This window comes from Tamandua tetradactyla, chromosome 2 (assembly GCF_023851605.1).
Source record: "Tamandua tetradactyla isolate mTamTet1 chromosome 2, mTamTet1.pri, whole genome shotgun sequence".
NCBI classification, from domain to species: Eukaryota; Metazoa; Chordata; class Mammalia; order Pilosa; family Myrmecophagidae; genus Tamandua; species Tamandua tetradactyla.
This window is the reverse complement of record NC_135328.1, coordinates 187,723,758-187,749,789: the sequence shown is the minus strand read 5'-3', so window position 1 is coordinate 187,749,789 and position 26,032 is coordinate 187,723,758. Positions and strand designations below refer to the sequence as shown.

Sequence of the window (26,032 nt, the reverse complement as noted above, 5' to 3'; positions counted from 1 at the left end):
CCCAGATTCTTTATCCATCTGGCTCTGAGCAAGGCCTCTGTTCTCCACATTAAATCCCATGTCACTTCAGCCTGGCTCTCCAGCAGAGGAGTTTTTACCATGAGCAGACTGAATTTCTTCAGCAGACTTTGGTAGGAGTGCTTTCCCACTGGCAGTCACCTCTGACACACGGCATTTGAGGCATAAGCATGGGAGAAGCCAAAATTGTTGGGTGGGCAGGGAAGGCCCTTTGAGAGGGAACCATATTTAAGGGTCTCAAAGGTTCAGTCCCACCCCAACATCATCCTCAACACCTAGCAACTTTCAGAAATGAAAATTCTTGGACCCACTCCACATCTCCTGAATCAGAAACTTTGGGATTAGGGCCCAGCAGTTTGCTTTAACAAGGTTTCCAGGTGATTCTGATGCTTGACATTTGAGAATCACTGTTGTAGATATGCGTCCTTTTAGCCTTAGTACTCTCTTCTCCTCCCTCCAGAAGACTCAGTCCCAAGAAAAGCTTACATTCTTGAGATTAGCAGGCCCAATGGCCTCCTTTTTATGAGGTAAAGAAGGAATCATATTCAGTGTGAGGTTGACCTAGATTTTCTCATTGCTAAAAAGTTATCAGAGACAAAGAAAAAGCTAGAAACCTTCACAGCTAGATGCAAATCTGTTTATTTAGCAGTCTCTGAAGTTGTTTTCCTTATCTGCCTTTATCTTAAGCCCCAGAGTTCCTCTGTTGCTCTTATAGTATTGGCAGCAACAGCAAAGGCGGGCTACCTTAGCATCTTTTTAACATTTACAAGCAATCTTGTAATTCCCAGGGAGGATTCTTTAGAAATGCATTATTTTTGTTGGCTCAAAGCTTCACTGCAAATAAAGCGATGTTTGCAGTCCCCAGGATGGGCCTACTTAAAGATCTGTCCACACAGTATGGTAGTAAATTATTTTCCTGACTGCCAGAGGAGCAGAGTAAATAACTCCCAAGTGTCTTAAGCTTTACATGAAAGATGGACAGCTCCCTACTCACTGGTAGCAATTTTCTCTAATTGGGTGTCAAGTTGTCTCGGTGACTGAAAATGTGCTGTTTCCCAAACCTCTTGTCCCAGCACAGAGCTCCCAGGATCCCAAACCAGAGTCCTGTGTTTAACTTAGCAGATGATTTCAGGCCTGAAATCTGAGCCATGAAAAACCACTATTTCAACAACTTTTATTCAATTTCCTTTTCAGTGCTTTATATTATACACTGAGTCATTATTGTATGGAAACCAGAGCAGCTCTGGTTTCTCCTAATGTAGCAAGACTCTACGCCAAGTCAGAAACCAGCTAATCTAGAAAATATGGAGTTGGGAGTGAGAAAAAAAAAACACTTGGAGTGGCAGCATCTGGAGTACTCTTTCCAGAGACTTTTATCACCTCTTAGCTATTTGTGTTAGACTGCAAGTTTCAAATATTAATGGAGTTTGTTTTTGTTTTTCAGGCCCAACTGGAAGGCATTATTGCACCAAAGAAGTGATAATTTCCATATGGATCTCAGCAAGCTCAACTATCCCATCACCAGCCCTTTGTAATAAAAAGCTAGTTTCATAAGCAAACACTATAGCCCCTGACCATCATCTACCTACTTGTCAGAAGTCATACTATTGCCCCAGTATTATGAAACATCTAAGGTCCAGCAGCCAGCTTCCTGGTTGGGCAGTGTAAGGTGGTGTCTCTGGATGTGGCTTACTGGCCGATTTTGGGGTTTTCTGGTAACGTTTAGAATTTACCCCTTTCTGTTCACCTTCTCAGGTGAAGCACCTTCTTTCCCATCATTGTTCCTGATGACCACTTACTTCTGTACAAATGGGACTGCTTCTCTGTTCCCCAGTTTTTAAGTCCACAGTTTCATCTTGTTCCTTAACATGAGCTTTTCTGGCTTCAGTCCTTCCCCAAATGTCTTTTCATCCCTACTCCAGTGCAGCTCTAGTAATTCATTTTGGAGCTTTGTTTTTGTACTATATCAGCTCATCCCCACCTGCCAAGTTAACTGTTCCCATTAATCTTTCGTTTCAGAGTGCCTAGGTTAGGAAACCTTTTCAGGGTCTTCTGGAAAGAAATACAAATCACAGGCATCCATCAGGAGCTGCTTGTACTCCAGTTCCTCCTCCACTACTGATTGGATTTGTCCACCACATCCTACAGAAAATCAAACACTGACCCTACAGCACTCAAGTCAGCTATGTTTAATTAGCAACTGGAGGGGTAACTAAAACTTACATCCAGTTCCAATTATTAATGTCCAGGCCATGGCCTGTAACTGCATTTCCTCTTAAGTTAAACTAAAAATTTGGAAGTTTGGGACCTTCCTGCATTTGTAGGCCCAGAAGATTGAACTGGCAACATTAATTCATGGCAGAGCAGGGTGGGCTAGGGGCAGCAAGTTGGGTGACTTCTGTCCTTCAGCCAAGTTTCACAAGTCACGTACCTGAGAAGGCATTAACACTTTCATGTGCATGGAAACACAAGTATTCCTGAGTGGTACAAGGAGGGACTCATTCCTTAGCAGAGCTGTTTTTGACTGGACGTTTGCCATGGTTAGAGCTTTAATGCTCACTGGAAGAACCGCTGTCCGATAAAAAGAGCTCTATTCCACCTAGCTAAACATGACCCCAACTCTAATTTCAATTTTGAAGTCAGAGCTTTCCCCCTTATCCAGGTATTCTGAAGAATTCTACGATTCCACTAAAATGACCTGTGTTGTGTCATTTCAATGGGAAAGAACTCTGCACATTGAAGTCTGCCAGTTCCATGACTCCTTAATAGTAAAGCACTTATATCCTAAATGGGCCCATTTAACAGACCCACTGAAGGAAGACTGAGTTGTAGCTTTTTCCTTGTATTTTAAAGCCTGGGCTTTGTACATCCCTGGAATTTTTTTTTTTTTTTATTCTATATGCTTTTGTTCTAACTGCTAACTGCCAGTACAAAAGAAATACCACACTTTCCATTTTATAGACCTCATATCCTCTTTCCCATCACACATTTGCACAATTGGGTTACATTTTGGAGGAACTGAGAGAGCTAATTCAAGTCTCAAGTGCCAATGGACTCCATCACTCAAATCCCTGGGGGCAAGGCACCTTCATCTTTACTTTCCCTCATACTGAGGAATGGCTTCAACTGTCAAACCTCAGAACAAATGCATCACGATCTTAGAAATGTCAACTGTACATGAAGAACATGAATACAATTCTCTAATTGTATATTTTTGTATAATTTAATAAACAACTTTTTAAACATCACTGCTTATGTTTGAATTTTTTGTGTTTTTGTTTCTGTCCCTCTGAGTTGTTGGTCTTTTTTCTGTTCCTGTTCCTGTTTTTTACATTGTGTGTGTCATAGTAGCGCACACCCACTTTTCTGGACTGTTGCTGCCGTGCTGCTCGCCTCCGCTGCAAAAAAATGGGGGTAGAGAGGGGAGGCAGAAAACAGTCAAATACTGAAAGTCATAAAACAGGCTCCTCTGTTTCTTAGCTCTGTACTCCAATTCCCATGCTGCTACCCCAGCTTCTGGAAGGTTACTCCTCATTTGTGCCTTTTGTCAACAACTCCAAATTAAATTCTCATTTGGCCCACCCAACAGCCAATGCCTGAATCTTTTTTACAGTGGTCCCTGGTCTAATAACACTTCACCCAATGGGCGACTTCTTGACCCTCATTTATTGCATCTCAACTAAGCCATTTAGAACTCAGGTTCCTGGGATTTAGCCCTAGACAATTAGTTTCAGAAAAAGTAGATCTTGAGAACTGGATTTTTCTTCTCTACTTTATACCTGGTGATATCTATTTTTTATACCTGGGTGATAGCCAAAACTGAAAACACTTACTTCCTTAGATGTGAGCATTCTGCAAGCCTTATCTGAATCTTCCTCTTCCCTCTGTGCCTTTCTCTTCTTTCCCTTCTTGGTAGGTTCTAGAAATAAACAATACACAAATACACATAGAAAAGAAACAGGAATTTTCAGTTCACACTCTGTCTGTAGACCCACCTATGGATTATAAAGTTTATAATGGGCACTCTATTTTTAAGAGGAAGTTTCCCTGAATTGCCAATTTAATCAAAAGAAATGTGCAGAATCAAAACTAGACAATCCAATTTATAAGTTAAATTGTATGTGAAACTGGAGTTATCTGCCAGATATGATAAATGCCTGTGTAGATAATGAAAGTACGGAAGATAATTTGGAGTTTAAAACTTAAGTTTTCCATTTTTTTAACATGAGCAGGCACCGGGAATCGAACTCGGGTCTCTGGCATTGCAGGCGGGAATTCTGCCACCGAGCCACTGTCGCACTACCCTCCAATGTTTTAAAATGCACATCATACCAAAATGATTTAAATAATTTAACTTTACCTTTATCTTCTTCTGCATCTTCTTGTTCTTTAGATTTCGCAAAGACTTTTTCACTTAGCCCCTTGGATATTCTGCAACAAAAAAAAGCCGTCATGAAGCTGCGCAGCATTCCCCTCAGCTGCTGAAATAACATTTTGACATGGAGACTTGGCAGCAACCTCCCTGATAAAGAAACCTCACTTCTCTTTACATACTATCACCTTTGATAAAAGTCAATACCCAAAAAAGTTTTTGTAGCAACCTGGTTATTTCTAAAAGACTGAACAACTGAAGTTCTTATACTTATGATGGCTATAATTTACAATATTTACAGATTACTCTTTTAAGATGGCAATATCCTCCCTATAAATACTGTGCCAATACACAGGGCAGATTTCTGGAAAGAGAAGAACAAACTACAATTCACGAAAAGATCAAACTACTTACCTGACTGCTGAAAACCTTTTAGCTTTGGCCTTGTTTAAAAACTTCTGGTACTTAGCAATCTTTTCATCCAGGGTTTTAATAACTGCTTTGGTGTCATTTTCCACCTGCTCTTCCTGGGACTCTTGATAAGACTCTCCCTCGTCATCCCCCTGTTGTTCCTGTTCTTCCTCCTCTTCTGCAGAAAAGTTCTCAAGTTCTTCATCGATATCCGACACTTCCACGGGAGCCAGGTCATCCCCAGAAAACTGAGGCACTACATTGAGTTTGCCAAAGTTCTGTCGAACCCGTGCAAGAATCTGCTGCATTTCTGAGTTAGCATCACAGTGGTTGTTCTCTCCTTTCTCAGTGACAGATTCCAACTCTTCACCTGCAGTTGCTGTGTTTTCCTCTCCTGGGTTGTTCTGGGTTGTTTCTATAGCAGCTTCCAAAGATGAGGATGGAAGCTATTAAGGCCAAAGAAGGGGGCCAGGAGAGAAATGGAATAAAAAGTAAAAAACTGAATCTCTGAACACGTACCTTGCTCTCAAATGAGATGTTCTTCTTTTCAGGACTAAGGAAAAGTACTAAAAAAACCCAAATGTGAGTCACATTATTAAACTATTCTACCCCAATGTGCATTAAACCCAGAAACCAGTATTAAAGGATCAAAGGAATATATCTGCAATTCCAAAGGATGAGGCAACTCAGAGAGTGTTTAACCATTCAAACCAATCAACTGTTGACTGTAGACAGATACCTCATGAGCACTGTAGGGAATAGGGGGAAAGAGTATAATCACAATACTGAGAAGAGTACACACAAAATTAGCCAATGCAACTACATAAAAAGGAAAGCCAAGCTGAATGGCAAAGCATAAAACGGCACTAGAACTAAAGGGAAGCATTTGAGGAGGCCTCTTGAAGGGTGGATATAATGTAAGAGGAGGTACTTCATGAATAAGGAGACTTCAGAAGAAGCGCTCTGAGTTCAGGCAGACTGAAAAGACTGGACTATTTTAAGTAACAGTGCAAAGAAAGTACGTGTCAAGCTTTATACTGATGCTTCGCAAATATGAGAGTCACAGAAGTTAATGACTTTCCAGAGTCAAGACTCGTTAGCTATAAAGTACTAAACAAATCAGGGTTAATAAAATCCAGGAAACTGTAAATAAAATTTGTATATACAGTTGTATATTTTCCTGATAAGGCCAACTTCAGCTTTCAGATTTTCCAAGGGGTTTCTGCCCTCCTCACAAAGAAAAAAAAAAAAAAGTAGAGAATCACAGTTCTCAGGAATTACCTGAACTAATTTAAACAGTTAACTAATTATCTAAATTCAATGACTAGAGATGGAGAAAGGGCTGAAGGATAATTTCATCATACAGAGACTACTGCCATATGGGGGTACAAGAGAACAGGAACACAGACTTCTAGAAAGATTCCATAAAAGAATATCAGACCCAGCTGCTTGCTAAGTCAACACTCTATAATAGTTTCCCATCACACCATTTCCTCCCTTGCCCACTACATCCCAGCCACAGTGGCCTCCATTCGGTCCTCTGAATACACCAAGCACGTCCCACCTCAGCTGCTGATGCTGTTTGTTGCCTTGCTTGGAATGCTCTCCTTCTTTGCATGGCCACCACCTCACAACCTCTCTGCTAAAATGTCACTTCCTCAGAGGTAACTACTCTCCATACAAAAGCACGGTTCTGTCTCCCTCAAGCCCCTTACGCTGATTTCGTTTTCCTCACATCACTCAATACTTGCTGACATTATGTATTTATCTGATTATTGACTGTCTCCCCCACTAAAACAAGAGTTCAGGAGAGTAAGGGCTTGGCTGATTTGCTTATAGTATCTAGAAGATTAATGGCACATACTGGATGCTCAGTTCATTTTTGTTTGAGCAGATTAATCAATGAATAACAGCACATAAAGAAGATGGGAGAGGTAGTGTTTCGTTTGGTGTTTTTTGGGGGGATGGTGGTGGTGGGGAGTTGATAAATTTCAGTTTCAGGTATGTTGACTATGAAATGCTGAAGCAAATATTCAACCAGCAATATCTAGCCAACTAGTGAAGCTATGGGAATGGAGCTCAGGGTAAAGGGAAATCAGGCTATGTGGCCCCAAAAGCTATTAGCATAGAAGTGGAACTTTAAGGTACTTTTTCAAGACAATTGGCTTAGCTCTGAAAAAGACCCTGTAATAGTAAAGCAAAGTGCTAAAGATGGAGCCTTGTGGAAGTTTACTGCCAGGGTAAATGGAACAGGAGGGAAGCTTCACAAAGAAGTCCCAAATCTCAGGCTTCCTTTCCCAAGAATCAACTATACCATTCTTTTTTCCCACTCAATTATCAGCTTTTCTCGAGTGTATGGGCTGTTATTCATCCCTATAGTTGCTATGCTGGCAAACGGTTGGTTCTAATAAATGTTTGTTAAACAAAAGAATCTGGGGGAATGACTGTTTCTCATGCAAAAGAAAAGATACAGGTTCCAAAAGAACATTCACATTCAAAGAGCCCTCTTTTTCCAAGGCCCCAAAGATGGTATTTAAGCTTTGTGTCCTATCATCCATCTACGCATTAGTCTCTGAATGTCACTCCGAAAAAGATCATGGCAGGGGCACTATGTAGTGAGAGAGAATGCAGCTAAACTAGCTATCACAAAGAAAAAAGGCATTCCAAAAGGGGAGGCAATGAAAGGAATGCCAGGAAGCATGCTTTCCAAGAGGTGGGTCTACCTGTTCTTACCTGGGGAGCTGCAGAGGGCTCTGCATTGGGTGGCTTGACAAAGAAAGGAATCCGGCCCCTCTGCCAATCATTGAGGACCATCTTACCCACAGTCTGCAAGTCTGGCTCTCCACCCTGAAATGTCACAGAAAAGCTGATTAGAGTCAAAGAACAAAACCACTGCCTGGTCTGGAGACATTTCAGTTGTCCCAGTTGTTCATCTTCACCTACTTGACAAGCTTCATAATATACCTACAATGCATACCAAGAAAGTCTGTAACATACACACACTGCCTGCACCAGCTAGTGCTCACAACATGAAGACACCTGCTTAAATTCTCACAAAATCCCAGCTCACCTTTAGTAACTTCCCGGTCCGGAAAGCTAGCTTCTCAAGAAAATCCTCAGCATTCTCCCAAGAATCAATCTTGTATGTCTTACTGATATACTCTGGCTTTGCCCGTTCAAGTACCGCGCCAATGTGGTCTTCAGGAGTCTTAATTTTTTCAACTTGAACCTAGATATTAATAGGAAAATTTTCACTTACAAGTTTACTATGGAAGCAACGACACTTTCAGTGTTCTTTGTAATCTTTTTTTTTCGCATGGGTAGGCACCGGGAATTGAACCCAGGTCTCCGGCATGGCAGGTGAGAATTCTGCCACTGAACCACTGTCACACCACCCTGCAACCATATTTTAAAACAGATTTCCCCGTAAGGCAGTGGAGCGTGTCAGGAACCTATCTCTGAGGTGACTAGGTACAGCCAGTGGAAAGGACACCACTGAGAGGTGACTATAGCAGTGGGAGCCTGGAACTCAGTTTTAATTCCAGTTCACCACGAACTAACTGTGTGGCTCCCAAAGTTGTCTAAACTTGTAATTCTTCATGTTACTCACTTGTGGAGATGGTTAAAAGCCTGCCAATGCCAGGACAGAGAAAGAATGGACTAATTTAAGGAGGGGAGGAATGCGCACAGGATGTATAGCCAGGAGCACTGGTTCAGGTTAAGTGGAACCATTTAAAGTTTTCAGTCTTATTCAGAAACAAGTGAGGAAATGACTGGGTTCCAAAATGACTCAACCCATAAACCCATGAAGATGAATTATCACTAAACATAAACAGGCCCTGCTTCCCTTTGGATCCTGTGTGTAAACTAAAAACGCTTTTGTGGGATGACATTGACCAGATATGCCCACAGTTCCACTAACTTCTCAAACAGCCCTAAGTGGAATGGAGAGACTGCCCTGTTCAACATCATGTTCCTAAAGCTCGATCAGACAGGCTGACCCCAAACTGCCTTCTGAGTGAGTAAAGAGCAAAGGTACCAGGGTTCCCCACAGAGCACTCCCCCCCCACAGCCAAGCAGGCCCCAAATTTTGCATTTTGTACTCACTACTCCTTTCAGCACAATGTCTGTCTCAGAGTCCTCAGAGGGGTAAACCACACCTGGGCAATCAATGAGGAATATCCGACGCATCAAGGTAATATACTGCCAGACCTAAAGACAAAAAACAGTCAGACTTCCCTTTGTCAAATATGAAGAATTTAATTTCACAAACACCTGAGGCTTGTGGCATGAAGTTAGAAAGGAGAAATGGTGGGAAACAACCTGCTGAGTAACTGAAGCATGCATGAAACATTTCCAACTAAGTATAAACTATAGTTTCTGTCAGATGAAAGTCCAAAAATAATGCAGAAACAGGACCTCCAATCAGCATTGTGCAATAATGCCCTGTCAGAAGCCTTTCCCTGATTTTTAAAAGTGCTCTTGGAAACGTAATACTCAATTTGGCCACTCCCACTTCAAACAGAACCATACTGCTCCCCAAACACTACGTGTTCCAGGGTATGGTCCCCAACTATCAGAAGCTATCCTAAGGGTGAGTTTTCCTTTCCTAACACAGTATTGGATATTCTTGAGTTAGTTTTATCTTCAAATATTCTTGGGTTAGTTTATGTAAAAGGTAGGCATGACAACAATTTAAGACAGACTTAAATATTAAGAGCTATTACTAGATCATATCAAGTCCACATGCTGGCACAGCAAGTACAACTTAGTCTTATCAAAATGGGCAGAAACAGTTGTAGTACATTCCATACTACTACCCGGAAAAGTAAACTCCCAATGGTGGTTCTCAATCAAGAGAAACAGATGGAACTCTCCATGTTCTAAACAATCACCATCCGTGGAAATGAAAATACGAAGTAAAATAAGATGCCCCAAGCGAGACGTACCTTTGTTTCACCAGCAATGGGCGCCACGTTGCAAACTTTCTTGGAACGCAATGTGTTTATGACAGAGCTCTTGCCAACATTTGGATAACCAATGAACCCGACACTGATCTGTTTCTTGTCAGTATGCAACTGTTCAAAAAAAAACATTACACAGGACATACATGACGTTCTGAATATCCCCTCAGACAAACAGGTTGTTTTTACCTTGCTAGTAAAGAATACACTGCAAACTTGATGCTACAACTCGATATGAAACCTGACACACACAATCCCTAACCAATGAATGAGTTGGATACATTCATTTATTAATAAATCAAAGGCAAGTAATTTCCTTGATCATCCATGTGGAAAAAAGTATGTCTGTCGAGAAAAAAGGAAGAAATAGCTTCTTAATCACCAATTTAGAAGATCATCAACTGATAAATTCAACAATTCACATTCTCATGACCCATTCCAGAGATCCCCCCACTTTTTCTGGACAATGCATTTTGAAAAAAGAGCAAAATCTTAAGTTAAACCACTGGGTGAAAGTTTCAAGGAGGCAGAGCTCAGTTTGTTATCAACAACAGAGTCTACAAATAGATGGAGACTTATGATTAAAGATGGTAGACTTCTTATCTCACGCCCCTAAAATAAACTTCATTAGAATGACAGCAGTGAGAATTAACACATATAAACCCATGTCAAAGAACAAGTTAGAGATGGACAAAAAAACTAACATGTAATCTTAACAAAATATTAGAAGCTAACAAGAAGCACTGACTTGGCTTGCTATTAAATATGAAAGCTCAGTGGCTGCAAAGGTAGAAAAAAACAAAATTCAATAAAAAAAAAAATGCCAATGAATGGCATAAGGCCTCAGGAATTGGCAGTCCCACCTACCTTTGAGGGTAGGGTGGAATACAAGGGGACTGGCTGAGTGTGCATAAACAGCCACGCCCTTCTATGCCCTCCCTCCCTCGGTATGGACACACAACTTCTCTATCCCAGAAGAAGACCACAGCCTTAGGTTTCTTGTTCTTCTTTCACAGCTTACTCTTTCTTTTTCAAGAACATATCTTCCCAAAGCTTCCTGAGCAATGCACTTGCGAGGAAACTTTTTTTTAAACCTTGCATGTTTCAAGAAGGAGTATAGATTTAGAGATTACAGCAGCTGAAAGAAAGAATTCCCTGAAAGAATAATTGAAAGCCTACATATTGAATAGTGAGCCTCCCAGCCCCCTACTCTCATGTTATCCCAGAACCCTGGCAGCCAGGCTTATCTGCCCCCAAACCTGGAGATTGGAAGACCACTTTTTGGGAAAATTCACAGGTTTAAAAGGCAGAAAAAAAAATGACAGACACTAACATCTAAGGTGTTTTCCAACAAACTATTTGAATCCTTATCCAATCTCCCTACAATGAAGCATTAGTCAACAAGCACACTCTCATGCACAAAACTTTTTTTAGCACCTCGCTTTTAAATATGAATGGGGAATGAAGAATAACCAGACATTTTAAGTTATGACGTGGACAGAAAAAATAGAAAAAAAAGAAATTTGCAGGAAACAGACTCAAGGTACTGAGAGAAGAAAAATTCAAAACATTTCATTAACATTCTCAAGAGACAGAAAAGATATAACATTCCTAAAAGATGAATAGGATGGGAAATGAGGTGGGGCAATTCAGAGTTAAAGAAGAAACAGCTCTCAATAATTAAAAATTAAAAGTGACAGGCAATCCCAGAATATATTAAGCAGATAATCAAAAAGTATTGGCAAAGTTCCTTGAGGGATGGGAGAAAAAATATGGAACTATTAAACTTTACCATTGGGAAAACCCCTGATACTGTGTCAAACATTTAGGGATACCCAAATCAATAGACCAAGCCCTTGACCTTGAGGCTTGCTCTTGTGAAGCTTATGTAAGTAGCGGAAAAGATCAGCCTACCTACAGATGTGCCGAAGAGACACCTCCAGAGGACTTCTCTTGTTTCTCACATGTGGCCTCACTCTCTCTAAAGCCCAACTCTGCAAGTGAAATCATTGTCCTCCCTAACAGGGACATGACATCCAGGGGTAAAAGTTTCCCTGACAGCATGGGAGATGACTCCCAGGGATGAGTCTGGCTGTGGCACCATGGGATCAACAATGCCATCCTGACACAAAGGGGGAAAAGAAGTGGCTAACGGAGTTCAAATAGAGTCAAGAAGCTACTCTAGAAGTTGCTCTTACACAAACCTCAGTTAGACATTGCTACCTATCATAATTTGCCAAACCCCAACTAAAACCACTCCTGCCAATCCTAAAGAATACCCAGGGCGTTATATAAAATTCTACAAACTTTCCATGCACTAGGGTAACTTACCAGAAACCTACAACCTGCAGATAGGTCCCTGGACCAGATAAGTCCTGAAATCTAGAGGGGCCAGCCTTTCCAAAACATAAGCTAGTTCCATCTCCTGACCCCTTACTATCGACAGCCCTTCCAACATGAAAAAGGTAGAAAGGGCATAGCCCAAATACCCCTAAAGAATAGAAGAAAGATAAAAAATGATGGTGGAATTATACAGAGAAAGTAGAGTTAAACAAACGAATACAACTGCTGAATTATTATATTGATATTTCTTTTAGTCTCCAGTATCTTAGAGCAATAAGGAGTAAAAACCTAAAATCGTAGAACTACAACCCATACCAAACTCTGAAATCTGTTCTGCAACTAATTGTTGTGCTGTGCTTTGAAACTTATTGCTTTTTTGTTTATGTTACTTTTCACAAAAAAGAAAAAAAATGATGATAAAAAATATATACATTCCTTCTAGCCTCCAATTTTCAGGAGCAACTAGAAGGAAAAATTTGAGATGATATGGTAGTCCATGCCAAACACTGGGCTATGTCCTTTGCACTTGTTGAAGAGTGCTTTGAAAGCTATTTCTTTTTTCTTTTTTTGCTTTGTATATATGTCATATCATACAATAAAAAAAAGTTAAAAAAGTAAAAAAAAAAAAAAAAGCGGCAGGCAAAATAAATTCTGCAGTAGAAGGGCTGGAAGATCTAGGCAAGAAAATCACATAGAAAGTAGAGCAAAATGCCACACACATAACTAAAATTAAAAAAAAAAAAAAGATGATAAAATTCAAGGACTACATTAGGAGGTAAAGCCAAATCCCTGTAAGAGAATGAAGATGACGGAAGGGAAAAGGAAATTTCAAATAAACAATGCAAGACAGTTTCAGACTGAAAGTCCTACTGAACGCCAAGCTGACTAAAGTAAAAGACCCAGTTCAAGGCACATCACTGTGAAATTTCAGAACAGGAATTAAAAAAAGATCACAGTCAAAAAGTATATGTAGCCAGAATGTGGCCTCAGATTTCTCAACAGTAACATCAGAAGCCAGAAGACAATGGAATAGTGCCTTCAACATTCTGAGAAAAAATGATTTCCAGCCTAAGTGTTCTACACTCAGCCAAGCCATCAATCAAGTGGGAGGGTAGAAATAAGATATTTTCAGAATGCAAGGTCTCAAAAAATGTTTCTTCCAAGTACCCCTTTCCCAGGAAGCTTTTGGAAACTATATTCCACCAAAAGGAAAGAGTAAACCAAGAAAAAAGAAGAAAAGGAATCCAACGAACAAGGGATTCCACGAAGGAAAAGAGTCGTGGGAATTCCCAGAAGGATGGTGTAAAGAAATCTCAGAACAAGGACTACGTACCAGGCCCAGAGAGCAGCCGGCCCAAACTGGAGGGGGAGGATCAAAGGCTGTTGTGTGAACACTCTGAAAGTCCCCACTCTATGTTAGTCATAGAGACAAATACAATGGAGCAAATTAACACCAGAGAAAATAAGAGGTTCTCTTAGAAAGGAATTACAATCACAGCATACTATGTAGACCAGCTGTGACTCGTATTTTACAGTCAGAATACCATAGACTGTTTGCATGTTAAGATTCATCAATAAAAGAGAATACTGTAAACCCTGAAGGAATAATGACTTAAAAAGCACTATTTCATAATGATATGGAGAAAAGTGAGGAAGGGAAGTATGTGTGGAGAGAAGATGGCTGTAAAAAAGCTAAATCCTCATTTTCCATAGCAGGAGCTTCAATTTGGGAGGGGGCACAGATTAAGAAATAGAATCATACACATGTATTAAGAATTTGGCAGAAAGTAACAGAAGCAATAGCCAAGAGTCGAACGTGTTTGTTTCTGGGACGCGGGGAAGGGTGGGACAGGGGGAATGTGTCTTTCATTAGAAGCCAGGTAGAATTAATCAAATAATTAGACAACCACGAAAATTATAGGTACAGTACATGAAGCTTTAAGAATATTTAACAGGGTGACTGTGTTTCAGGGCTTCCCCATGGAACTGACATTTGGTCAGGGATCTGCTGCTTGAGCTATGATGGGGTGCTTTCCAGGACAAGGGGACAGAAACTACACAGGCTCTGAAGGAGGAGAAGAGTGGAACATTTTAAAAACCCAGGAGCACGGAGAGCATGAGGAGGAGTCCAACCTTAAGCAGAGGCTGGAACATCAGGTATCAGGGAGATGACAAAGAGAAGCAATGCTGGTCAAGAAGTGGGGGCAAAGGTTGAGCTAGCAAACACTTCAGAATCCTTTATAATCCTGAAGCTCTGTAAATCTTTGCATCTCTAGAACACACTTTTCTCAATACAAAGAAGATATGGGAAAGGAAACTGATAACTTTCTGTCCCACAGCGGCAAGATAAATTCTGACACAGACCCACAGTCACCAACTCCAGAAGAAAAGATCATGTCTCACTACCTTTCCAAACTGCCGTAAAAGCTGAATAAATGCTCCTTTGCCAAAAGGGTTAGTAATACTTGCATGGAAAGCAAGTGTTGGATAATCCTGGGAGAGGACAGCAACCCAACGTTTCTAAAGGAAAAAAAGAAAAGATGTTGATAAATTGCTGTAACTTGTTTATTTACAACACAGGGAAGAATCAGAACTTGAATTACGGAATTGTTTTTGAAATGTTTTTTGAAGTATGACAGTTAATGCTTTGTCTTTTGTTTTATAAAAGCAAAACAATATTCCAAAAATGCCTTCACCGTTAGCTAAATGCAATTATTTCACTACAATGTACAACAGGCCAGTGTCTACGACAGCTGTCTCTTTCTGAAGGGGCACACAATCACCGATCTTTTGGGGGCACTGCAGCTGTCCCCATACAAACTGTTGGAAGATAAAAAGGTGCTTCTTCCTATCATCAAAGAAGCACATTTTGGTTTTGTTTTCACTAAGAACATTTCAATAACTGACACCAATTTCAAGAGTGTGACCCTTTAACTAATGCCCCAAATTCCAGAATCAATGAAACTGACTTTTTAACTGATAATTCAACGTCAACACAAGTCAAGTGGGCTCGGTGGTCAGGATCTGGGATTTTGGATTAGTAACTTTACTTACTGTTGCCCAGGTTGGAACAAGGTCACATTTGTTAAGAACAAAAATGAGGTGTTTCCAGGGTTTTTCCTTTTTCAAGTATGTCTCAATGTGAGGGGAACGGGTGCCCAGTGGATCTCTAGCATCAAGAACTTGAACTACAACATCTGATGAATCTATCACCTGTAAATTCAGAGGGACAAAATAGTTTGGTACAGAACAAATACAGAAGGAAAGAGGGATGACATTTAAGGGAGCCTGTGAAAAATAAAATAATATTTAGAGAAGTTCCAAACAGTCTTTTGAGGAAAGTAGGCTGCAGCCAATCTCAGTCTCCAGAGATCAGAATTCAAAAGTGTTTCCATCTTGTGGGCATTTGAAACATGCTGACTTTCAAATAGGAAAACTAGCTTATGTGTAACGATCTCACTTCATGACTACCTGTGCTCAGAATCATTTACTTCTTAAACTTCTAACAGTTTCTACTATTGTAGGTTTTGGGTACTGCAAGAAAACTTAGTTTCCCTTTATGGTACTAGTTTCCTTCATTATGTTAGTGTTTAGTTATATGACTGTGCTTGAAGGTCTTTGCTTCCAAGAATATTACAGGCATAACTGGCTTGTTTTATTATACTTGTGGCTAGTGCGGTTTTTGTTTTGTTTTTAAGAAACTGAAGGTTTGTGGCAACCCTGCATCAAGAAGTGTATTGGCACCACTTTTCCAACAGCATGTGCTCACTTTGTGTCTACGTGTCACATTTTAGTGTAAACATAACTTTTATATGCACTGAGAAACAAAAAGTTCAGTGACTTGCTTTATTGCGGTGGTCTGAAACCAAACCCTCAATATCTCTGAGGTGTGCCTGTGTTAGGGTATAGACATAAAATTCAATCAGTTAAAGAGTACTGGTTCAGGTCTCAGGATATAAAAAGCTTCTCCCACTAACGAGCTGGGTGTGTGGGGGTGAAGTATTCAACCTTTCTTGCTGTCTTTTCCCATAAAATTAGAGGGCTGGACAAAATAACTTAACAGTTCTCCTCTGGTTCTACCCATGTATGATAAATCTAAGCAGGTGTATCATTCTAACAGGTAATCCAAAAACAACATAGAGATTATACAACTATACAAAAGGTAGCTATTAACTACTTTTACAAATAACCTTAAAAATGCAGCTATTCAGAACAATGGCAGTCCGCACATGGTTTCTCTTGGAGGGCAGAGGGATGGAATGGGCATCTGACAGGGCTTCAATAAATCAAAATCAGTTTCCTCATATGAGAAAATGAAAGTCAAAGGAACCACTCAATGAACAAGAATTTAAGAGCCTTACCTTATACAGCTCACCCCATATTCTTTTGGACTGTCCCTTTTTATATATCTCTTCTTGGGCTTCATTTCTAAGTAAAAAAGCACCCAAAATGAGGAAATGAAACACTATAAAGACTAAAAGGATATATGAATATGCAACTAGGTGATGATATTGTAAATTACTGATTATGTATGTTGTTTTATTTTGTTTCTTTATTTTTTTAATAAATAAAGAAAAAAAAGGAAAAAAAAACTAAGAGGTTCTACAGGGGAAAGTCAACAATGAACCAAAGGTAAAGGATATCAAAAGCAGACAGAGATGGATTGAAAACAAGCTGAAGTGATTGTAATAATACAATATATCCCAGAGTCTCATAAAATGGAATCAGCAGAATAGTCTATATGCCACAGCTTCCAAGCAAAGTAAGTGAAATTTTTCTGATAAAGTTTAGAATCTGTTTATTTACTAGCTTCAAAGGCTAAATGAAAAATGAAATTAAAAGTTTTATTTTTTCCCCATTAACTAGAGCACCTTTTGGAGAAGCAAAAAATTAAAATCAGCAGACAAGGTGAAAAACCAACTAGAAAGTCCAAATCATCCTAGGAATAAACAAACTTGCTGCCTCTTTTTGTTTGGCTTGAAAATTATCTCTGAGGCCCAAACCTTGCAATGGGCTGACAAGGCTGAAGTACACAGCTGCAGTAAATGAACAATGTATCTTTACTAAGATAGCAAAATCTTCCTTTCATTTAAGAGACCTGTAAGGGGGAACAGAGACTCTCCAGCACTCCTAGGGGAAAAGTAAAACACGTTCTGGAAGAGATGTGGGAGCTACATATCAAAAAGCATGCATAGCATCAAGGGATTGAGAAAACCTTCTCGACTGAACGGGGGAAGAAAGCATTGAGACAAAGTAAAGTGTCAGTGGCTGAGAGATGTCAAATAGAGTTGAGACGTTATCCTGGAAGTTATTCTTGCACATTACATAGATAACCCCTTTTTCGTTTAAGATGTATTACAGAGGCTAGAGGGAAGTGCCTGAAATTGTAGAGCTGTGTTCCAGTAGCCATGTTTCTTTAAGATGATTATATAATGATACAGCTTTCGCAAAGTGACTATGTGATTGTAAAAACCTTGTTCTGATGCACCTTTTATCTACTGTATGGACAGATGAGTAAAAAATATGGATTATAAATAATAAGGGGAACAAATGTTAAAATAAACTGGGTAGAGGGAAAAAAAAGAGAAGGTGGAGTTATAACAGAGAAGACAGGACTTAACAAATGAGTATGACTGCTGAATTATTATATTGATTATAGTCTTCAGTATCTTGGAACAGGTAGTTGTGGAATCATAACCCACATCAAACTCTGAAATCTGTTCTACAATTAATTGTTGTGATGTACGTTGAAAGGTATTGCTTTTTTGTATATATGTTATTTTTCACAATAAAAAATTAAAAAAAAAACACGCATAACCTCTGGTATCATACTTTCCCCGTAAGAATTTTTCTTTGAGGAATCATTAAGAATTCAGTCACTGTTTATCATAGGGATAAATTATAAACAGAATAAATAACCAACAATGGACAGGCTAAAACAAAATACTATTCGGACATCAACCATTACATTATTATTTTTATGGACATGGAAACATATTCTTAATAGTTTAGGAAAATGTACTAAAATGAAAAGCATGTTAAAATACAATCTTAAGGTATTCTAGCATAAATAAAAAATGAGTGTAAGAAAGATCTAGAAGGAAATATAAGCCGTTGACACTCAACCTTCTTTTGGGTATAGACTCCTAAGAGAATATGATGAAGTATGGATCCTTGGCCCCCTCTCCCAAAACAAAACAAAAACAAAAACAACTAAAACTCATCATCTTTATGCTGGTACATAAACTTCCCATTTTATCTTCAGAGGGTTATGGTCACCTTTGTCAAAGGCCATCATCCATGGAGACGCTAGTGGTCCCGAGACCACCCAGTTAAGGACACCCTGATATTTACCCAGGGGTAGTGGGATTATGAATTTTTACTTTCTTTTTCTCACATTTTCCCAACTAACTGTATTTTCTGACTTGTCTCTGATGAAGCCTACCATAAAAACAAACAGCGAAGCAACCACCTTATATTATTTTCAGTCTGCCCCAATATCACCAATGTTTCTAGTCTAAGGAAACAGGATAATTCTACATTTATGACTTAACTTGCTGAGCTCTACATAGGTAAAATAAGTTTAAAGAAAATGTTTTGTTGTGGAAGAGAAAATGATGAGCTCTGCATGCACTTATACCTTACACCAGTGTCTTCAGTCACCAAATCATGATCCTTGCCCTGGTCATACTTCTCGGATGACGTTTCAGCACTTTCTATAAGAGACTGCATATCACTTGCAAATAAATTTGGCCGCTTCCTCTGTGACTTAGGGCCAAATGTAGTTTCAAAACTTTCAGTATCAAGAATGTGCACTTTTGAATTCTAAAGAGAAAAGGAGAGTTACAGGTAAAACTAAGGAAAGCACTAGGGAAAAGCAAAAAGTTAAAAACCTACCAGGGAGGGGTTTTCTGCTTTTATTTTCCCAAAGCTCAATCCATATCAAAATCTTTAAAAACACGGATTCAGCCTGATTTCAAATAAGAAATGCTTATTTAAATAATATAAGCACGTGTTCCTCTATTCTGAAGTTCTGTAAGCTTTCTTGGAGAAATAAAAAAGTAATATAAATAAAGCAAATATGAATAGTTGTGTAAGACTTGCCAAAAACTCTGCTTTATTTCATTTATCATAAACTTTAGTCAAACGTAATTAAGGCTACAATGATGAACGTTAACTTATCTTTTCTGATCACTTTTTTGAGCTTTCAAACAAGTGCATAAAATTCGCCAAATTCACAGATTTTGTCAAGGACAATCATACTCAAATTTGTGTGTGTTTTTTTTTTTTAAACCAACTGTAAATGCCAACTTTTTCTTGGAAGTTCATTTCTTTCATGGCTAAAAGGAATTGCTTGTTTTGTAAGATGCAGTTTAGTTTCAGATAACATTTTTCCTAATTTAGGTAACATTTTTATTAAATGCACATGGAAAGTCTTCAGATGAAAAACATCTAGCAAAAGTCCAAAATAAATGGTTTAGATGTGATAAAAGGAACTTGATATTAACTGGAACTTGATGTGCCTGTAAAGGAGTTACAGGCATAAGAATTTTTGAAGCAGGATAAAAGTCAAAGTTTGAGTTAGGATCTATCATGTAACAGAATGTTAACAGTCGGCAGAGAATATTCTGACAAAAGCATCTTCTGGCCCTCAGTACCAGTTCATCTGTAAGCACCAGCTCCTAAACACAGGAGGATAGAGCAACCACTGTGGCTGCTGAACTTTAACAGATTCCCATTCCAACATCTAAAGATCCTTAAGCTATTATCATTTTCTCAGATTCTCAAACCCAGTGATTAGTTTTGTTTTACTTGCTACCTTTCATCAAAGGAATATTCCCAAACAGAGGAATTACATTTTACACGGAAATTAGGTTCTAATATCACTGGGTAAAATCATGCATTATCAAAATTATCCTGGAATAATCCCTCAGATAATGTACAATGTACATACATTTTTTTTGGTCTATAACCCTATACATTAATATGTACAATACAGTAATATAGCAAGATAAAATAAAGTACATAAGTAAAATGTTACAGTATTTTTACTATATGGCAATGGAAGTATAGTAATTATAATACAAATATAGCTGGCTATGCAAAAGTTAAAATCAACATCTGATTTGACTTCATTGTACATAAAAATCTCAATTAGATTTTATGATGAGTGGTAGATATCACACTAAAATAAAATAGGTAAGGTGTTTTTAAGGTCAAAGGGAAAATTCTTCACTCTGAGTACCTCTCTGTATCCAAATACTAGTTGATCACCGCTTCACATAACATATCAGATATTTAAGCACTGAATTCTAGAAGCAGTTGAACAACTAGCAGGGGTAGCAAAGCCATAAATCCGTAACAGAACCTCTCTGTCCTTCTCATAAACAGAATTCAATAGCTTAAAAGATAGCTTTAGGGAGAAGAGACAAAGAGAACAAGGGAAATGAGCAACTTGTCTGTGGTTCATGAATTACACTCATGTGTTTCTCTGAGAGCAAACAGTCATTTCACTAATAGGTGCCATTCTTCTAGCCCATCATAAAACAAAAGCATAATTGACAAAACCTGAGGCAATAACCAGGCCTTGATTTTTATTTTGTTCTGCAAGTAAACACTTTCCTTTGAACTGTTTAATCCATGTATGCATGTCCATGTTTTCTTCCGCTCCTTATAAAGGAACTGAAGCTTACGTACTCACTGTATTTCTGGGAATTATTATTCAATGCAAGTAAAAACACACAGGCAAACATTAGGTCATTTCTTTGGTTCCCCATGAAACCCCACACAAGTCAGATTCATCCCTACTGTACTTAAATTTCAGCAATCAATGAAGCTGAAAAGCACCCTTTCCTTCAGCTGAAAACAATCTCCAAAGCTCTCACAACAGCTGAAAGTACACACCACCAAATGTCTCCTACCAACCCAATCCTAACTGTGAATTATCCTACAGTCTGATGGATATTCCATGAAACAAGTTTGCCTAGCACCCCCTTCAAATTAAAATATAATAGTACTAGTAGTTACTATCTATTTAGCTCTTATTACGTGACATGCTATGTGTATACTATGTGCCAAATGCTTTACAGACATTTAATGTGCAAGGACTCATCAACAAGGTGTGTAATCTTTACTGTACAGTCGGGAAAATTAAAGCTCAAGGCTAAACCTAACTAAAGCCATAGGAAGAGGTAGAGCAAAGATTAAAATTCAGGTCTGATGCCAAAACCTCTGCTTTTACTCAGTATTTTACTGCAATTCCCTGACAAAATGTGATCCATACTAAAGATGAGCCCTCTAGCAAGGGTGAAAAGAGAAGTCTCAGAAAGTTCATTCCTACCACAGCAAAGCCACATTCTTTAAGGAGAAACAAAAGACAATTATGTTAGGGAGAGATCTGTGTGGAGTGTGCCCAAGCAATTCCATCGCAAGGGGCATCCTACATCTTACATGAGGCCGGATTCGGTCATGGAGAAGGGACATTGGTAACTTGCTTTGCTTCATGACAACTTTGTATGGATCCTTCATAATTGTATCCATTTCCTCTTGAAATTTTTGTAATGATGACTGCTTAATCACACGTGTGTTTCCTGTTTCACAAATAAAGAACGTTGCCATTTAATAAATAATTCGTTTTTACTCTTGCATCCATGTTCACAATGGCAAGTGAAGGGCAGATTTTAAATTAACCCTGTTCACCCAAACACCTGATCCACCCACCATTTTCAAACTTAAAAGGGAGAGGAAAAAAGTGCCTCTCCTGCATTCATACACTATGAACTAATCCACCAACCCAGACACACAAAAGGTTTCAATAGTTTTCCAAGCCCAATTTCCTGACTGGATGAAACTGAAAAATAAACAGCACTGGATGGAACTGAGATTTGACAACTGTCCTACTTCCTGCTAGATCTGGCAGAGACATTTGGAGACAATCATAGCTGATCAGTTAACATGGACAGAGAATTTCAAAGCACAGAAACTTTAAGCAGAGTCATAATTACCATTTTCAGGGCTTTGAGGGTCTGAAGGAACTATCAAATTAACCAAAAATTATGCAAGGGAACAAAATCCAGCCCTATAACACTACCAGGAGAATTCAATGTTAAGTTAGACATCTGGAAAAAACATTCAATTAAACAGCATGACCTAAATGCAAAACACCAGGATGATGATTATGGCGACAGCGGCAATGATGGTGATAACGACAGCATCAAGTACTTGTATTATACTCACTACTGGCTAGGCACTATTCCAATCACATTCCATGTATTAACATATTTAATTACCACAACAGTCCCTGTGAGATACTACTATGTTTATCCTCATTTTAGAGATAAGGAAATTGATGAACAGACTGTCGATTACTTATGCACATAAATGGCAGAACTAGAATTCAACCCCAAGAAGTCGGGACCTAGAGTCAGAGCTCCTACCCACAACGCAAAATACCTTGCCTAAGGAATTTTCTTTGACACTCTTCTGTGTTGCAGTACCCTGGGTGGTGTCCCATGAAAAGATGTAAAAGATATTCAAAGATAGTTCTTACCTGCCCCTAAGCACAGAGGTCAGAGTCAGACCAGCAAAGGATCTGTATCATCTGAAGTGCCCATAAACCAAGCAGTGGCTAAGGGAAATGTGTCAAAAGCCAAGACTGAAATGAAAGCCAAGCTTCCAAAGGAACAAGCTCTGAACCCCCTGGGACTCTGGAGATACTCTGCTCATTCATGAGAAGGACCAGGATCCTCTGTCACTCACATCAAACACAACTCCATTAAGAAAAGATGTTCCAGAGGAACTTATTGCACTTATTCTGTTAGCTAAAGACACAGAGAGGCCTGCAATGCCACCTCTCAAATAGTAATCTCTCTAAGCAACCAGAAATCAAGAGATGAAAGTTCCAAGGTCTGTTAATGCTAGTCATTAAAGATGGTCTTATCTTACAACAATGATGAGCTCTCTTCAAAAAGAAGTTTTTTATGAAATCCACCAACACACTACTTTTTTCAGTAATTTTTCCACTATGGCTTCATATTTCATCCCTTTCTTGTATAATCCTTGACCATTCCACCAAAAGCTCCTGCCCTTTAGAATGCTGAACATTCTACTCTTTTCCATACAGCATAAATCTTGAACAGCAAAAACAACAGGGGACAATACTCACCAAACCATTTAATATTCGGCTCCACTCTTGCCACTGTGCCAGAAGCCACTGTTGATTGGTATTGCAGGGGCTTAATCACTTTACCACGACTGTTCCTAAATTCAGGAAATAACAGATTTTGGTTGACGATAGAAGAAAGGCAACAGCAAAGTTTGGTTTACAGAATAGCCTTTCCATCAAAAGGAACTTTTTTGGGGGGGGGTTTTACATGATCATGAAGTACAGATTTTGGTAAACAAAAAGTACTTCTATATTTGAAACAGATTTCCCAAAAGCCATTTAACTTCTTGCAACAGAGCACATAATGATTTCTGCTAGATGAATAACAAATAATGCTGATGTTTAAAAATCTGTTTACTGTTTGTTTGCTTTAAAAAAAAAAGTCACATACTTGAGTTTTGGGGTAATTATCTGAAGGCTGATTTAACTGCCTTCTAAGTAGAGGGTGATTTATTCTGGAACTCAAAACTCTAAAACAAACTGCAAAGTAGGTGACTAAGGCAAATTAAGTTCATTGACGTTTGTGTTTTAGACACATCTTTTAGAATGGCTGAAGAATCTAATTACCAAACAAATTAAGACCAGCTAGCAAAATGCCATATACAGCAAGTCTCTGTGGTACAGGCTGCCTCAGCAGGACTCAAGGGTTGTGATGAGTTTCTAAGTACCAGAATGCTGCAATCTAAAGTTTGGCTCTAAAAGAATAAGTTTTCTGGCTGCTTTCTATAGTCCTATAGTCTTTGTTAAAGGTATCTAATGTCAAAATTTAATGTGCCATTGGTGAGGTCAAGTTTGTGAGGAAGACGACCTCCCATTATTGTGACATTTTTTTCACCATCCACTATCCATATCCTTAACCAACAATTACCAATTTATCATAACAATACCCACATGCAATTTTGATGGCAAGGATATGTGAAAATATATTACTCTATTTGGGGAATGTTGGGTGGGAACAAAAACAGGTCCCAGCTACAAGTTAAGGGCATGAAGGAAAGGGGAAAGAATGGCAGCACCAAATGCTCACCTGCGCTCCTTCTGCCTGTACATATTCAAGCGCCGGATTGTGGCCCGGTCCCTCATATTTTGGCCTCCTGCTCCCTGCACTCGATCTAGGAGAGGCAGAAATAGCACATTATTTGACAACCAAGAAGTATAATTATGGTCACCACTTAAAACATACTAGCTTATCCAAATGAGGCAAGCTACCTCCTCACCATAAAATCTCTACTTTCTTCTTATTTTGCTCCAACAAAATTATTATTTAAAGTTACATGGTACAACAAAACAGACCCAATCTTTGATTATCAATGGGATTGTGTCTGGTAATGACAATAGCTAATATTTTTTGAGCACTCATTATGGTACTCTGCTGCCCACATTGTAGGCCTTGTGTCATTTAATCTAAACAAAAATTCTAAAAAGAAAAATACATTACCCCCATTCTACAGACTCAGAAACTGAGGCACAGTAGTCAGATTCTTGCCCAAGATCATACAGCTACTAAATGGGAGAGCCAGAATTTGAACGCACACAGTTGGTCGGTGACCATTTGTGCTCTTAACCACAAAGCAAACTGCCTCCGTATTTCACTTTAACAAGTACTGAGGGTTTGTTATGGGCAAAGGCACAGTGGAGACTACAATTTTGGTACATAAGTGTAGGAAACTTTTGATTTTAGTTTAACCAACTGTTAAATAGGCAGTAATTCTTGCCTGACATCACAGGGATGTAAAAACAAACTAAATTTAAGCAAAATAACACTAGCCTGGCTTCTCATTTTGGGAACCCAGTCCTTCAAAACATTCATCTGAATTGGTGGAGGAGAAAGCAGGCCAAAATAACAGGAGGGCCAGTAGCTCCCCTATTTTGGCTGTCTCATCTACAAAATGATGCCTGCTAAGGGCCTTTCTGGGTCTATCATTCTAAGACTCCAGTCCATACAAACTGAATAATTAACAACCAAGGAAAACATTCGATATGCATTAAAATCGTCAAAAACTTTCAAGCATGTTTAATGGAAAGGACTGCCCCCGAAAGGCGATCTTGTTCATTCTCTGGGTGGAACCGCATCAAAACTTATATTCAACCCTCACAACATCTGTAACGAGGTATTTGCTCTGCAGAGTTTCTATGCTTTTGACAGATGCGATGATGATTCCAAGGGTCAAACTTATAATCTCTCTCACTTAAATGATGAAAGCTACGGTGGCGAACCGATGTTGTCGTGTATAAAGGGCCTGCCAGTCTCTGCATCTCAAGCCCGAGAGGCTCCAAGACTGACAGGCCTGGGTGCTCACTTTCCCGGTTAAACGCCTGCACTCTGCTCTGACAGAAGAGCAAGATGTCAACTCTGCCATGTTCCCAAGCGAAGAAACTACCCTAATTGTAGCTTTCCTTTCTCTTCCCATCGTTAGAAGCCACTCAGTTCGAGGTCACTCCAAGCAATGCCACTCAGATGCCCCTCCTCCCCCGCTGTGTCCTCAGAGCCCTCCCCGCCAGGCTTCCTCCAAGCTCCACCCTCAGCGAGACCCGCCGCCAGTACCGGGGTTTGTGCTGGCTTTGGAGGGGTTGATAGTGCTCCGCCCTTTGTACTTAGGCTTCACCATCTTGCCGGTGGGACGGAGGACGGGGCAGGGGCCGAGTGCTGGGTCTGGTTTATGCCGGATAATCGGGATCGGAGCCTCCGAAGCCAAGCCGAAGTGATCCGCGTGAAGCACGCACGACCGCGTGTGCAGAAACGCGTCACTTCCGCTCGCC

At 39.4% G+C, this 26,032-nt stretch overlaps 2 protein-coding genes across 4 annotated transcripts in view; one reads left to right on the top strand and one right to left on the bottom strand.

Annotated features, from left to right (window-relative positions):
- Nucleotides 1-3,266, top strand: part of DNALI1 (dynein axonemal light intermediate chain 1) — a 10,807-nt gene extending 7,541 nt beyond the window's left edge. For all 3 annotated transcript variants that reach the window (XM_077150255.1, XM_077150253.1, XM_077150254.1), the window contains one exon: nucleotides 1,463-3,266. In XM_077150255.1, coding sequence (XP_077006370.1) covers nucleotides 1,463-1,572 — 110 coding nt within the window. In that variant the 3' untranslated portion in view covers nucleotides 1,573-3,266. The remainder of the gene's footprint in view (nucleotides 1-1,462) is intronic.
- Nucleotides 3,223-26,032, bottom strand: GNL2 (G protein nucleolar 2). Its single transcript, XM_077150250.1, has 16 exons — nucleotides 25,818-26,032; nucleotides 24,300-24,384; nucleotides 23,273-23,367; nucleotides 21,559-21,698; nucleotides 18,749-18,933; nucleotides 16,470-16,536; nucleotides 15,163-15,321; nucleotides 14,515-14,628; nucleotides 9,751-9,879; nucleotides 8,909-9,013; nucleotides 7,872-8,030; nucleotides 7,535-7,648; nucleotides 4,805-5,247; nucleotides 4,379-4,449; nucleotides 3,852-3,937; nucleotides 3,223-3,416 (listed from the first exon to the last, which is right to left on the bottom strand). The coding sequence occupies exons 1-16, from the start codon at nucleotides 25,879-25,881 to the stop codon at nucleotides 3,264-3,266; spliced, it is 2,169 nt and encodes a 722-aa protein (XP_077006365.1). The 5' UTR covers nucleotides 25,882-26,032; the 3' UTR covers nucleotides 3,223-3,263.